General features: G+C 47.3%; 1 protein-coding gene across 2 annotated transcripts; it reads right to left on the bottom strand.

Annotated features, from left to right (window-relative positions):
• Positions 1-7,472: 7,472 nt before the first annotated feature.
• On the bottom strand, positions 7,473-12,433 carry LOC120659480 (ETO1-like protein 1). 2 transcript variants are annotated; one of them, XM_039937640.1, is made up of 5 exons: positions 11,780-12,433; positions 9,948-11,660; positions 9,567-9,858; positions 8,654-8,963; positions 7,473-7,982 (listed from the first exon to the last, which is right to left on the bottom strand). In XM_039937640.1, exons 1-5 carry the CDS (start codon positions 11,908-11,910, stop codon positions 7,762-7,764), a joined length of 2,667 nt encoding a protein of 888 aa, XP_039793574.1. In that variant the 5' UTR covers positions 11,911-12,433; the 3' UTR covers positions 7,473-7,761. The 2 variants fall into 2 exon arrangements, with proteins under 2 accessions (XP_039793574.1, XP_039793575.1); XM_039937641.1 differs by lacking the exon at positions 7,473-7,982 and having other exon boundaries at positions 8,826-8,963; positions 9,513-9,858.
• Positions 12,434-16,222: the final 3,789 nt, after the last annotated feature.

Genomic DNA, 16,222 nt, shown 5'->3' with positions numbered 1-16,222 from the left:
TCCATACTTCATGGCAAACCTTTTTGCATATTTCATTGTTAATCCTTTTGCAACTCAGCGGGCAGGGGCGGGCCCAGGATACGAGGTATGGGTATTCCAAATTTTAAAGGCTAAAGTTTTTTTAAATATTTGATCACTACATTACTATCTATTTATCAAAAATTTAGGAGTATTTAACAATTGCAAGAATCAATTCACAAAATATGAAAAAAATTCTTCACTTTTATTGTAGCCTGCTACAGTGTTGCCGCATTGGTTCCTAGCCGAGTGCGAGTGTACCCGCGACCTGTGGAGACTGCCCTAGTGAAAGGCCCTTGTTTGGTTTTGGTAATTGAGTGACAATTTAGGTGGACTAATAAGTGTTTATGTTGAGATACACAGGAAATTAGTCCACACAAAGACACTAGTATGAGCAACATGTGCCATGGAGGAGAAATGACTAAGGGTTGATGCTATGCTCATATAGTGTGATCGAGGAGCTCATTGCATATGAGACATGACATGGAGTCATGTGACCAAAGTGGAGAAGATCAAGACAAGGCTTGACTTGATGGACCAGTTGCAATGGAGAAGGGCAAGTCAAGACTTTGAAGCGAGGGACCGCGAGGCGGTGAAGCTTGGGCAAGATTTGGCGCCGATGGACCGAGGCAACGGTGAAGAGCGAGCACAGTCAAGATCGATGGACCAAAAAGGTCATGTGATAATATGGAGTGGATCATATCATTCAAGAAAGATCAAGCCAAGTGTTGACTCATGATGATGATCAAAAGGCTTGATGGAGTTTGGTGCTTGTGTGGCATCAATATTTGGAAAGATGAAATGGAATGCGCAAGGCAAATGTATGACTTGTAGGGCATTTCATTTCACCGGTCAAAGGTTGTGTAGAGAAGTGCATGACCGGATTTAGGATAGATGGCCGTACTATTAAGAGGGGTAAACTTGTTTGCATATCGGTCATCTAGTGCCACTTGAGCGATCTAACATTGCGATGTTGCTAGGATCGAGGGCGTGGTGAGATCAAGTGAAAATCCTTTGAAAATGATTGTGAAATGCTAACACACATGCACATGGTGTTGTTCACATGGTGGTGTTGGCACATTTGCAAAGGAGAAAGAGTTGGAGTTGATGTTGATCAACTTTGGGAAGCAAGAAAGGTTTTTCGGTTTTCTCCGGAAATTAGGTGGTCTCTTGGAGTGGAATACTGCTTTGATCCATTGTGTTTTGGATCAAGTATTCAGTTGGGTTGTGTAGCCCTCTGAATTAGCTTTCCATAGAGTTCAAGATCACCTAATTTGGACATCAGAGCTATGAGTTATGGCCGTTTTATCGAGGTACATTTCTGCTGAAATTATACCTGTGGACGGTCCGCTAAAGGGGGGCGGACGGTCTGCCGTTATCTCGGATGAGCTCAAACAGAGCCGTTTTTGGCTCTGTTGGTGGTCCAAAATGAACTGCGGACCATCCGGTCCATGGGGGCGGACGGTCCGCCTTTAAAAGCTGAAACGGGCGCAGAAACTTGGTAGTTCTGTCTTGGGTGTCCAAAATGAACTGCGGACCGTCCGGTCCTTGGGGGCGGACGGTCCGCCTCCTACTGAAAATTCTGGTACAGAAACACTGCGGTTTCTGTGTGTGCTCACTTTTTGAACTGCGGACAGTCCGCCCCTGGGGAGCGGACAGTCCGCAGGTCACTTCCAGATTTAGTCAGAGACGTTTGCAAATCGGTTGGTTCGAAGTTTTGAACCGCGGACAGTCCGCCCCAGGGGCGCGGACAGTCCGCCCGGGGCTCTAACGGTCGACTCTAACACATAATCATTGCAGATCTAGCCGTTGGGTTTGAATGGCGGACAGTCCGGTTTTTGTGAGGCGGACAGTCCGCGAAAACTCTATTTTCACGGGTTTTAAGTGTAACGGCTAGTTTGTGGCCTCCCTCTATAAATAGAGGGCGTGGCCGGCTATTTGAGGTGGCTGAGCACCTTGGGGACTTGGTGTCCATGTGTGAGAGTGCTTGAGAGCCCTCTACTCACTCTAACTTGATAGTAATCATCCGATCGAGGGAGAGAGGGATTCTAGTGCGATTGCTTTGAGAGATTGCATCGAGTGGCACTAGGTGATCGTGTTGCAAGCCGGTGTGCTTGTTACTCTTGGAGGTTGCCACCTCCTAGACGGCTTGATGGCAAGAGGCTCCGTTGAAGCCCGCAAGAAGATTGTGCGGTGCTCCGGAGAAGAGATTGTGAGGGGTATTGTGCTCACCCCGCGGGAGCCACGAAGAGTAACTCTAGTTGAGCGAGACGTGAAGAGCAACAAGTGGTCTGGCCGGATTATGTGCTAGAGCTCGGTGTGAGCACTCCACGTGGGAGAGTGTGACTTGAGAGTCACCACTAGCAAGAGGATCGGCGGCAACCTTGGAACTTGTCTCAACGGGGATTAGCTTGGTGGCAATCAAGTGAACCTCGGGATAAAAATCACCGTGTCAATCTTGTCTACTCTTCTCGGTGGTTTGCATTCTCCAAATCACAAGGCTTGTATTTACATTCATGTATTTCTTGTGCTTGTGTAGTTGCTCTCTAGTGATTAGTTAGCTTGTGTAGCTTGCTAATCATCTTCTTGCTTGTGTAACTAGAAGTAGAGATCCTAGTGTAACTAGTTAGCTTGTGTAGCTTAATTAGTTACTCTGGTTTAGATTGTGTAGCTAAGCAAGTTGAGCTCTTGGATTTGGATTGTGTATCCTTGTCCTTGAGCATCTAGTGAGCTTAGGTTTGGCTTTGTGCTTTTGCTCATTAGAATTGTGTAGGAGCTCCCCCGGTTTGTGAAGTACTAGTGCTTAGGCTTGTATGACTTGGCATTAGAATTGTTAGGAGAGCTCTTACTAGCTTGGCACTCCATTTGCTTTGTGTAGGATCTTTTTGGAGGTGACTTAGAGTCATAGTTAGAGGGGTGAAGTCTTGGCTAAGCGAATAGTTTCAATTCCGCATAAGTTTCGGTTAGCCGGCGCAATTAGTTTTAGAAAGGACTATTCACCCCCCTCTAGTCCGCCATCTCGACCCTACACCTAGGCCGTGCATGGTCTTAGCGTGTGGGCGTGGAATTGCCAACCGCCGCGCCTGCACTGGGCCGCCAACTGCTGCACAGAGCTCAGCCTGATCTACACGCAACTCGTTAGTGACCCGTCGGTGTCCATCCTATGTCCGCCATGGCCGCCGACGAGCACGCTCCACAAAACGGATTCGTGTGTCCGTGTAGTCATGCAGCTTGAGGCCCTCGACGTCGACGGGGGAGTTGAACCACACGCTCTTCTTGGACTTGCGCAGCCGCGTCAGGATCTCGGCGCACCGCCTCTGCATCGCCTCCAGCAGCACGGGCGGCAGGTCCGGCCCAGAGGGGTCCGCGGCGGCGAGGCGGCGGCGCTGGCCGCCATCCTGCTGCGGCGGCAACGCGTCGATGCGGGAGAGGAGCGCACGGACGAGGCCGAGCTCGCCGGCGAGGCGCGCCTCGGCGGTGGTCATGTCCGACAGCCTGAATGTGATGCACCGCGAGGGGGAAGGCTCCGGCTCCGGCACTGCCGGGACGGCCCGCGGCGGCGTTGGCGGGCCGCCGGGGATCGGGTTCCCTGGGGGCGGCCGGGCGGGGGCGCCGAGGGGTAGGGGCGGATGACGGCCGCCGGGGATCTCACAGCAGGCTGAATGGGTGGTGGGGAAGATCTCGGAGCAAGCCGATGAGGTGGCGGGGGGAGATCTCGGAGCATGCCGACGCGTCGGCGGAGGCCTCCGAGCATCCGCCATGAAGCCTCCACTAGCAGACGCAACACGCGGAGCGGATGGAGCGACCAAGCAATCAGGAACCACTGCTTTGCCTTTGCCAGCAGCGCGCGGAAACAAAGGGGGGAGCACTGCCGAGGTCATCGCCAGCTGTGGGGGTGAGCTCGGGGTGGGGGAGAGGAGGGGAGGGGATCGGGGGAGGGGAAATAAAGAGAAGATGTGAATGACAGGTTGACCCCACGTGACAGGAGGAGGGAAAGGGGAAAGGAAAAAATCTAGCTGCTGGAGCACTTCTCCCCTATAAGTTGAAAATAGAAAAGGGGATTTCCCTATATGATGAGAAAGGGGAAAGGGAAAAATCAAGCTGTTGGAGTTGCTCTTTGCTCGGTTGAGCAAAGCTTCAGTTGTTGGCTGTGAGGGCTATGTAAGCCATCTGATTGTGAGGGGGATGGGGGAGGTGGACTTGCTATTTTTATTGGATCGGGTGAGAGAAAGAGAAATGATAGGCCTATATACAGTGAAATTTTTGTTTTTTAAACTATATATATATATATATATATGATATACTACACGTACAAATTTGTTTGCTAAAAATCATGGGTATTCACTTGAATACCCTTGAATTACATTGGGCCCGCGCCTGTCAGCGGGCCTGATCATTAAGCAGAAGATGTGTGCGAGCCCTGTGCGTTCGAGTAATTCGGGTATTTTGGATCGAGTAATTCGGGTAATGAGAAGTTTGGATAATTAGAAATGCTACCCGAAATATACCCGAAAAAAGGAATACCCGAAATTTCGGGTACCCGAAAATATCAGGTGCGGGTTCAGGTTTTCCCGAAATACCCGATCAACTGCTAAGTCTTTGTCTCTCCCATTAGGCAATAAGTAAAAAAAGATCAAATACAAAAATAAAGATCAATATATCATTATTATTGTACAAATCAAACAAACTAGCAATCAACAAATCAAACTAACAAATTTCTTATTGGATTGTTGGGGCCAAGTGAGTGGGTTAGGCCATTATCTATTAGGTTTTCAATAAAATTCGGGTAATTCGGGTACCGGGAGTTAATATCCGAATTACCCGAATTAAATTCCGGTTTCTTAACTTCCTACCCGAAATAGTGGTCATGTATATCGGGTCGGGTAATTTGGGGTCGGGTTCGAGTAATTCGGGTTCGAAGTTCGGGTTTGGAAAATTATGTTCATCCGTATGTGCGAAGGGACCGACAACAGTCTACAGTCTACAGGTGTGCTTAACTGCCCCCGGAGGTGGTTGCAGCAGTTGGTTTGGTGATTCCCACAGCAAAAACTGAAAACCAGCCACAAAACCATTAACAAGATTATCATGAAATTCTTGTTGTCTAAAACACTGTCATCAGCTAGAAATGCATAAGGCTGCGGCATCACCATCAACACAGCAGCTCGAAAACAAGTGGTTGGAAGGTGTCAGGCACAATCACTGTACCAGTACACTACTACCCATGTCAGAAGATCCTGCTGCCGGTCAATGCACCTGGTTCCCCAAGACCCATCCTGACATCAGGCCAGATCACCTTACCAAACAGCTGTTCTGATGAAGCCCTAGCAGTAGCAGATTATTCAGATACATGGAAGCTGTATTTTTACCTGCTATTTTTTGATAAACCTGTGTAGAACATGTTAACTTATGTTAAGCACAGCTGTAGTTACAATGGAAATGTATATGAAAAGTGTATACGAGTTGCAGATTCACACTCAATGAGCAAGCTCATGTCATTACCAATGAACAAACTCTATGATAGGGAAACAAAGGGGAGAAACCGTTATTGAGACAGTGATCATGCAAGTACAACTCCAAGCAGGATTCATTAACCAAAAATCCAAACAAGATACACAATGTACCTTATCTAAAAAAAAAGTAAAATTCACGGGCGGTACATGAACTTGGCAAGCAGTGTCATCCCGGTCCCCAAACTTTGAAAATGCACATCTAGGCCCCTAAAGTTGCTAATCGGTTCACGTGAGGTCCAAATCTCCATAACCCATCTTAAACTGCACCCGTGGCATGCTAACTGTACGAGGACGTGGACCTGCTATATGGGCTCCACATGTCAGGTCAACCTTTCTTCTCTCTTCCTCTCCCCCATCGCCTCGATCTCCCGCCGGTGGGTGGCTCTCGATCTACCGTCGGCTCGTTCCACACGGCGGCGGCACCTGGGCGCTGGAGCAGCGGACGGCGGCGCGGCCGGGCTTGGGACCGGAGGACTCCCCAGCTTCCTCCACCTGGGCGCCGCCCCTCCCCTGCTCCCTCCGCCGGAGGCCAGCGCGGGGCGCACGCCGAGGCAGGGGCAGCCACCCACGCCGGCGAGCAGCAGAGGGCGGAGCAGAGCGCGGGCAGGGCGGCCACCCACACCGGATCCAGGAATGCGCGGGCGTCGCGGCGGAGCAACACGGCCATGGGCGGCGCGGCCCTCCCCCTGCTCCCTCGGCGCGGTGGGCGAGCGCGGCGCTGAGTCCCGGTGGCCATGGACGGCGCGGCCTTCCCCTGCTCCCTCGGCCAGTGGCCCGTACGGTGGGCATGGCGCGTGCACGGCGGCGGGAGCGGTGGCGCGGCCGTGAGCGCGTGGCGGGCGTGGGGCGGAGCAGCACGGCGTCTCGGCGGAGCAGGGACCCCGCGGCCGCCGGCGGGCCTTGCGGCGGAGCAACACGGTGTCGCGGCAGGCTCTGTCCGGACGGCGAGATCCACCCCAGACAGCGGCGGATCAGGCGCGGTCAGCCGCGATTCGGAGACGGGATGGACACCCCGGACGACGGCCGGCTGCGGGTCGGCGTCCTTGCAGGCCTCGAGGAGGCAGATAAGCCCGGCGACGTTGGAGTGCACGTACGACGCCGGGTTCTCCATGGCGTAGCGCACCCCGGCCTGCGCGGCGAGGTGGAGCACGTGGGTGAAGGGCACGACGTCGAAGAGCTTGGCCAGGAGGCGGCCGTCGTTGATGTTGCCCTCGACGACGAACACGCCGTGGGAGCCGAGCAGCGTGCGGCGGGCCTTCTTGAGCGAGGGGTCGTAGTAGGAGTTGAAGTTGTCGATGCCGACGACGCCGTCGCCGCGCCGGCGGAGGGCCAACGCGCAGTGCGTGCCCACGAACCCGGCGGCGCCGGTCACCAGCACGGACAGCCCGGCGCCCTCGGCGGACCCCTGCGGCCGCCGCGGCGACGCCGACGCCCGGATCTGCCGCTCCCAGTGCAGGCCGCCCCACGACGCGGCAAAGTAGCGCGACGAGGTGTCGACGAAGGAGTGGACGCTCAGGTATGTGGCCGTCGTGGCCACCAGTAAGATGGGTTATGGATATTTGGACCTCACATGAACCCATTAGCAACTTTAAGAGTCTAGATGTGTATTTTTGAAGTTTGAGGACCGGGATGACACTTCTTGCCAAGTTCATGTTAAGTCCGTGAATTTTTCTCTCTAAAAAAAGATACACCATGTATCGTGAAGTTATATACAATCAAAATCACTGTAACTACAAAGGCAAGTAGATCTTCAGATGGATCACAATATACTGTCATGGTTATTGGTTAATCTTAGTAAAACTGGATACAGGGAAGAGACCCTGATAATTACATTCGCTGTGTTCGCTTGGCTATGGTTGGTGCTGATTTGTTACGAGAGAACAGTACTGCTGACTGGCTGGTAGCTGATGATTGGTACTGATTTAGTATGAAAGAATAATACTGGCTGGTTGGCTGACAAGCCAAGCGAACACAGCGATTATGCACGAAAGTCACTTTATCAGGATACAGTTCAGTGATTAGCACATTACTTCTACAGAAGCCACAAGCATCGAGTTTAAAAGCTTTATCAATGCGGGGCTTCCATAGAATCGGTTCTCTCTTTTTTACTTTCTTGCTTAAAACACCATATGATGGTGATTAATTAAGAATCAAACCAAGAACAATGAATCGGGTTGGGGCTGCCATGAGGCGCACCTACGTGGTATACAATACACAATATAGCACCACAGTGTCAGGGCTCTTGGCTGTTCACACGTTTCTGAAGCTCTAGCATTTCCTGGTGATTTGGGTCCAAGGAGAGGGCGGCTCTACAATCACGGAGAGCACTTGGGACATCCCCGATGTGCTCGTGGAATGCCGCCCGAAGATGCAGCAAGTGGAGGTCAGCTTTGAAGGTGATGGCGCGGCTGAGCTCCGCTATTGCATCATTCTCCTTGTGGCTATCCATCAGCACTGTGAAATCAAAAACCAACAGAATGTTTTAATTACATTGATATTCTGTGCAGGAGGGATCAAATGAAAAGATGATTGAGATGTAGTTTCACTGTAGTTTTCAGAAGGTGAGTTTCTTTGCACCTGCCCATATTTTCACGAGTGGTTCTCATTCTAGCAATAGCCTATTCAATTCTCGTCAGCTGCACTAATCAAAGTGGTGCAGGGTCCAAAACTTAGATCAAATATTAAGAGGAATTTTGCGAAGTGATACAATCCGGGAAAAGGGACAAGTCTTTGTAGCTATAGTCCATGACTAAAGGGTATAGTTGAACTTGATGTTGAACAATAATGAGATATGGAAATCCACTATGGCAAACAAACTAGAATAAATTCAGTACACTGTGCTTAAAACAAATTTGAGTATAAAGCTGTATTGAACAATGGTTACAGTATCGGACATTTTAGATAAGAAGCATAGTATTTCCATTTCAGAGAATATTTACACCCTAAACCCTAAAACATGAGTCAAGTAGCAACAGCTAAAAGGTACTCGAAAAGGATGACAGCTAGCGGAGAAAATGTATAGAGGCATACTAATATGGCATAATGCTTCATCTGAAGGTATGATACTGGTTTTTCATGTTGAATCCAAGAAGAAAACATGAAAAAAAGTTTCAATTTGATCTAACCTGCTGCTCGATATCTGTACGGATAAACACGTAAAGGATCCAATTGAGTCACTGTTTGCAAATCTGTCATAGTTTGTTCTCGCTCGCAATATTCTGAGCGCTTCTCATAAGCTGAAGCATTGTTTTTAGCTTTCTCTATCAATTTTGTCATTTCCTCATATGCAGCGTCCCTGTTGTTCCTGAGGAAATGAACACGAGCAAGACCTTGATGGGCCCTAGTGTGTCGAATCTTCAGGGCACTTGTATAGCAATCAGCTGCTAAGTCTAATTTTCCACAATCAACATAGACACCACCAAGGTTGTTCAAAGCCTGCAGGTAAAATAATGCACAGAAAAGTGTTAATGGCCCCTGGTACCACAATGAGCAATATGGACAGACTTGCTGGACACGATGGTACTCTTAAACATTGTGCAACATTCCGGTTGCTACTGTGTGCATACTTGGTGGATCAATGTCAGTCGAGATGAAGGTAGGAATGCATTCCTTAGCCACAACTTCATGAATAAGTATATCAACATCTGTTGTTCAAATTCCTGAAGTTTTTCAATTCTATTAAAATTCATACACTAAATAGCAGTGATCACGCCTCACTACCAAGGAACATGCGATTCGTGACAGCTATCATAGATACTATAATATTTTTTTCCTCCCTCAACTCCCATTTCTCCATGCCAGTTAATACAGCAGCAAACACCATGCTACATGCTTAAATACTGAGTGTGTTTGGATCACTTTGTGTCTGACAATAGAAAATCTTAAAAACATCACAGCAACATTGGATAAACCAAGTTTTGTCCTTGACTTTACCAAGTTTAATATATGGGAGATGCTAAACTAAAGTTCAAAAGCATAAATTACCAAGAGTAAAGAATATCAGGAATCACTTTCGCGTTGGTAAACATAAGCACGAACCTGACCCTTCCGAAGCCGGTCTGAAGGGCATTTCAATGCATCTTCGAGAAGCGAGATAACAGTCGCAGAATAAGAAGGATCAACTCCTGAGTCAGCCAAAACGTAGGCTTTCAGAAAGAAAGCCTCAAATGACCTTTGAATAGAAATAGATTCTTCTGCTTTTTGTAGAGCCTCCTCACAGTGTCCAGTGTCATACAAAAGCCACCCCTCATATACTAGTCGTTCATGCTCAGTTGCAGCATGATGTCTTGCCGACTGCAAACTGCGCATCGCTGCCTCAGGACAGTTCAACCTGGAAGCACAAATATCAAGCACCACCAGTCATTAAACTTGAGAAGAGATCATAACAGAATCATCTGGGAGATTGGTAGTAGAATTTACCTGAGGAGCAGTAAAGATTGCCTAAAGTACAGAACACCTTTTGCAGCATCTGACTCGAGCATCCGGTAGATCACTGAAAGGGAACCAATGTCATCCACTGATGACCAGCGCTCATACAGTTGGAGCCAACACTCAGCTGTATTCCACTGCTCGACATGAGCACCGAGAAGAGTGCCAATTTTGGAAGCAGCTACACGTCCTTCCAACATCCGATACTCAGGTGAAAGAGTGAGAATCGCATGGATATCGCAGATCGCAGACTTGTAGTCTTCTAGAGCCAAGTATAGACAAATTCGGAGCTCCAGGCACTCCAATGCTAACTTGAAACCCAAGAGTCGGTTAATTTCCTCCAAGGCAAGTTTAGCATCTTTCTTTCTCATCAAGGATGCAGCTCGGTACATGTAAGGGTAAGTAAGAGTTGGATCCAGCTCGGTTGCTTTGTCAAGGTCCGCCAACTTTCTATCACCTTCAGAATACAAAGATCTCTCCAGATACATCCACCCTAATGGCAAATTAGATGCTATAACTGAACTGAGTTTCTCATAAGCCAAAGCCTTTTGACCTTGCATGCCAGCGATTCTAGCAAGACCAGCAATGGAATATATATGACCAGCAGAGAAGGCAATCTCAAATGGGTGTTCAGCTTCGTTATATTCCTTTCTCAAAAGTCTAATGCATCCAAGTTGATGAAAAGCTATTTGCTTCTGAGTAGGGGTAACTGCTAACTGAACAAGCTTCTCTGATAAGCATACAGTTGTCTCTGCCCTCGGATCAATGTTCATTGCAACTTCACTAAGCAAGCAGTATAGCAAAAACGAGGCTTGTCCGACCATGATAAGCTGTTTCTGTGCAGTCGCACCCAAGAAGAGGCTAATTACTAGATCATCAGTTAGACAATCAGGAAGCTCCTGTAAAAGCATTTGCAAGCAAGAAGCAGCAAGAACTGGCGCATTTTCTTCAAATGCCAATGCCATGAGCTCAACAGCATCCTGCCTTGATGAAACAAACAAAGCCAGTTTCATATCACAGGCATCCTTTAGCCTGTCACAACAAAATGTGTTTGCAAACACCAGGATCTCCAACAAGATTTCCAAAGGCAAATCCCCTAAGCTATAAGTAGAACTAAACTCGGAAACAGCTCTCATGCCTTCCAATGAAATACCATTCTCCGACAAATCAACAAGCTCAAGCTGTGACTCAGTAAATGGTCCATTAAGCATGGAGAAAAATGGGATCGACAAAGATGCAATCTTGCGCCTATCGCATGTCACCCTCCCATCTCGTATTTGAAATGTCACCGTGGAAGAAACTCGAGATGAGGAGCCCATCTCACACGAACCAAATATCTGAAAATTCCCCACTGGCATCTCAGAAGCAATATCAAGTGGGCCAAACTCTCGGCAGCACTTCCTACATGATGCAAGCACATCGGATATGATCTCCTCCCCACGCTTCTTATACCGCAACCATGCCCCAAATATGACCTTTTCATGCACAGTGCTTGCACAGCGCAATGCAGAGTGCAGGCTCCTCTGGCACAATTTCGCCTCCCCAAGGCCCCTAAACACCTGGGACTGGACCAGGTACAGCCCTGGTCGCTCACTCGGCATGCACTGCTCTATCTCCTCGTGGATCCTGGACAGAACCTCGACATAATCCAAAGGCTTATACAATGGAACTACCGGCGGCTCAACAATCTTGATGAGAGACTCACTGCACGTAGCAAGGAACCGAAGTTAATCAGGAAATCCAATTCAGCAGAATCAAAGTGAACAGTTGAACTGAGATAAAGAGTGAGCAAAATGCTGGAATGGCGTTGAAAGGGGGCTCACATGGAGGAAGGCGAGTAGGATGACTTGGGCAGCTTCCCCCGCTCCACCTGCAGCCATGACTGGGGGTTGAACCCGTAGCCATGGATGTGCTGCTCGTCGCACGGCGACTCCGACAGGAAGCTGCTCCTCATAGAGCACAGGAGGGAGAAGAAATCCCAAATCTCCACACTCTCAGATTTTCACACCAACAACAGATACAAATCGCGAGGCAAATGGCATAACCACACCAACGTGAGCCTCGCGGTGGAAAGCCAAGGACCTACGAGTCAGAATCCACACTGATCCCAGCTAATTGGGGAAGAAGGTGACCGGAAAAGATTGGAATTTGATTCCTTCCGCAGCTCCACCCGACCACCAACCAGTCCCGACCACGGGAGCAGGAGCAAATCCGGCAAGAACTGGCCAAACGAACCGGCGAAATCGCGCGGGGACGGCCCCTCCAGACCGAATCTTGACGGGGGAAAAGAAATGCGGCCCCGGGTGCGCGCGGACCGAATTCGACGGATCAGATCGAGAAGAGGGCAATGGCTGGCAGGAGCAACGAGCGGAGAGCGTGGGGCCCGCGGGAGTGGGCTGCGGGTAAGCTCGGGTTCTGATCCCTGCGGGAGCAGCTTCCATGAGAGAATGGAACGGAGGGAGACGAAGAGGGAGGAACAGGAGAAAAATTGTAATATTAGGATTGCAAATACTGACCACTCGTGAATTTGCCACTCCTATGACACGGTGGGACCATCTGTGCCTATGAAATGTGGGGCCAATGGTAAAACTGCAAAATCCAATGTTTGCGGTCTCATTTTTGCAAATTTCTCGGAACAGGAGGGTAGGAGAGGAAAGGAGAAATTTTAATTTTATATTTTCGTAGTGGATGTGGAGAGGAATAAATAAAGTATAGGGTATTGGGCTTTAGCCTGGTACAGAAAATATTTTAGTTTTGTAGGGTGTTTCTTTTCTGGAAAAAAATAATAAAAGGATGTGTGTGCCCTGCAGATAGGGACGGTAAAGAATCTTAATTTCTAGACTAGATAATCTAAAAGTTGAGCTTTAAAAAGATTAAGATCTAATTTTATATAATTTTGAGTTAAAAATATTAAATTGAATTATAAAGAAAGGTCATGGCCCATTACCATCCATAACTGCACATGAATCAATGCAGAGAATGTGGTATTGCATCCCTCCTCAAATTTTTCAAAAGGGAAATGTAAATCAAATTGTCTTTCTGTCAGCATATAGATATTTTGCAATAGAGTAGTGTAATTTTTTCGAGAAAAATAACATGATTTTTGTACATTGCAGGTATGCCACATGTGTTTAATGAGAGTTCGAAAGGACTCTTCGAAGATATTTCAAATTACGATTTATGGACATTCCATGCAAGGTTTGTGGAATTTGTTTTATTTTTCTTATTTTTTAGGCGGTCTGCAAAGTTTGGTGTTTGCTGGATCCAAAATTACTAGTATTTCATTTACTTGTTCTCTTCCTCTAATGATTCATTTCATATGTGTGGCAAGTTCGGTAATAATTCCAACTGCTGCTAGTGTGAAGGCAACGACGATAAGCCAATAACCACTTGTAACCATACTTCCCAGTCAAACCGTTCATGTTTGTTTGTATGTCTGCTAGCACCTACTAAGTATAGCATGCACGTTGCTATGTTGGTTACAAACATAGCCTGTTGTTTATTTGTCCCAATCACAACTAAATAAAAAAAAATCCGTTACATTGATAGTGAAAGGGGCGCTTAACCAACCCACCTTACATAGCGATAATGTGCTTAAGAAACAAAACATATGCCTGATGCGATTTGCAGAGCATTAGTATTTTCTTTTGCAAAACAAACCTTCAGCAATTTCAAGCTGGCATAAACAAAAGAGGGTTAAAATAGCTTTCTTGTACAAAATTGTTAACACAGTACTACCAGAAGAATAATACTATGAGCTGTTGGCCTTATTTATTTCAGCTCATGGCCAATTTTAAAGGCTTGATTTTGAGAAATCCAAAAGTTAGATGATTCCTAAAATCCAGAATCGAGAGTCGATATCTAGCTGGATTCTCGATTTTTTATTTTGGGAGTCATCTGACTTGGATTTTCCAAAATCAAGTCCTCAAAATCGGTCATAAACTGAAACAAACGGGGCCATTATTAGTTTGGGAATGCAAATGTTTGAATTTTATTTGAAACAGATTCAAAATTGTTTTTCTAGGAAACATGAGCGGTAACAAATTCAAAATCGTTATACACACGGCCAACGAACACTCAAATGATGGAGCGCTCTCTTTCATCCACTCACGCATGCATTAATTTAGTTGAGGTGGATGGGCGACCTGCACGACTGGTTTTATGGGGCCACGAGAGCCAGCACAATGCAAGTAGCGGCAGTTCTCTCAAGGCGAGCAGAAGGGATTGGTTGGGAAACATGCGTGCATGCACTCGCATCATCAAAAGTACAACCAACAAAGTCCCAAGATTGTTATCAAAAAAAAAAAAAACAAAGTCCCAAGATTTAATGGAGACGTCCCAAGATTATTTTTATTTTCACGCCATAACCCGTTTGGCCACGAGAGCCAGCACAATGCAAGTAGCGGCAGTTCTCTCAAGGCGAGCAGAAGGGATTGGTTGGGAAACATGCGTGCATGCACTCGCATCATCAAAAGTACAACCAACAAAGTCCCAAGATTGTTATAAAAAAAAAACAAAGTCCCAAGATTTAATGGAAACGTCCCAAGATTATTTTTATTTTCACGCCATAACCCGTTTGGCCACGAGAGCCAGCACAATGCAAGTAGCGGCAGTTCTCTCAAGGCGAGCAGAAGGGATTGGTTGGGAAACATGCGATTGGTTGGGAAACATGCGTGCATGCACTCGCATCATCAAAAGTACAACCAACAAAGTCCCAAGATTTAATGGAGACGTCTGCTTGACTTGAACATTGGGTGGAGGTTGTTGAGCGCCATAATGCTTAGGTCTTGTTTGATTTTTTAAATAACTATCAGATCGAATATTCGAATGGCAATTTAAATATTTAGATGTCAATTTAAATAATTGCATAAGTCGCAATTAAACCTCTAGACTAATCTATTAAATATAATTAATGCACGTTCAACTGATGTTACTGTAGCAATTACGGGTCATATGGACTAATTACGTTTAATAGATTCGTCTCGTGATTAAGCCACGATTTATAGATTTGTCTATATTTATTGCTTCTAAAGTTTAAACATGCGACATAATTGGACTTATGATTGAAACTTAAAAAAACAAACCTCACGTTACCGTTGTATTGCATACGGTTTTGAAATGAACCTGCGGCGTGCAGATGAGATGAAACATACATGCTCCATAAAAATAAAAATAAAAATCTCAGCTGAAACAAAAGCGGGGAAAGCAAAGGCGTCAGCAGCGTTGGCAGAAAAGCGTGGAGGAACAGGAGCCTGTGCGGTGTGAGCCTGCACCGCAGGCCCCACGTGGCAGTGCCCTGTCCCCTGTGGCCTGATCGTTCGTCCAGGATAGTCGCGGCGAGGAAGTAGTTGGCAAACTGGCAAGAGTAGCTAGCAGTAGCACTCTCGAGAGGATTTTGGAGGCAATGGCTGGCCATAGTAGTAGGTTATATAAAGAAAGTTTTACGAAACAAGGGGAAGAAAAGAAAGAGTCTTGTTTTGGAAATTTTTTTATTTTTGACTTTTTTTAATAATATTTTAAGTTTAATCCGGTTGTTATTTTATTTTCACGTCATAACCCGTTTGGTCGCGCCAATTTTTTTATTTTTAATTTTTTTAATAATATTTTAATTTTAATCTTGTTGTCATTTTATTTCTGCGTCATAGGCCGTTTGGTCGCGCCATCCCTACTGGCGCGACAATTAGCCTCTGTCGCGCCAGTTCGGGTGGCGCGACAGAGCCGCCACGCTGGCAGCGGGCCGCTGCGCGCGCCACGCGGGCAAACGACGTGGACACACCTGTCGCGCCAGTGCATGTGGCGCGATAGGGCGTCTTTGTCGTGCCACCGCCACTGGCGCGACAAGTGCGTTCTGCCGCGCCGTTGTCTCGCTCAGCCCAAAATGGTCTGCATTTGTGTCGCGGTGGCGTGAGTGAACAGCGTTGTCGCGCCACCATGGCTGGCGCGACAAATGCCTTCCAGAAACAGCACAAAGTACTGTTGTTGCTTTGCAAATCCCTTTTTTCTCTTTTTTTCATTTTTCTTTTCTCTTCCATCCTCCCCTACTGTTGCTTTGCTGCTTCTAGGCCAGTATATCGTGCCGCCTCACCTCTCCTCTCCTCACAAGCAACTAGACGCTGTCTATTTTTGTAATAAGAGGAAAAGGGGTTGATCCAATTTACAAAATCCAGCTCCTCTCCTTGGACTCAAAATTTAATTGTAAGCCAAGAATTACCTCTATTTCTCCATGGTATGGCCGGCCGACTGGAAACCGCTCCCAAATCTAGATT

Source organism: Panicum virgatum, chromosome 2N (assembly GCF_016808335.1).
Source record: "Panicum virgatum strain AP13 chromosome 2N, P.virgatum_v5, whole genome shotgun sequence".
Taxonomy (NCBI): domain Eukaryota; kingdom Viridiplantae; phylum Streptophyta; class Magnoliopsida; order Poales; family Poaceae; genus Panicum; species Panicum virgatum.
This window is presented reverse-complemented; position numbering and strand designations above follow the sequence as displayed.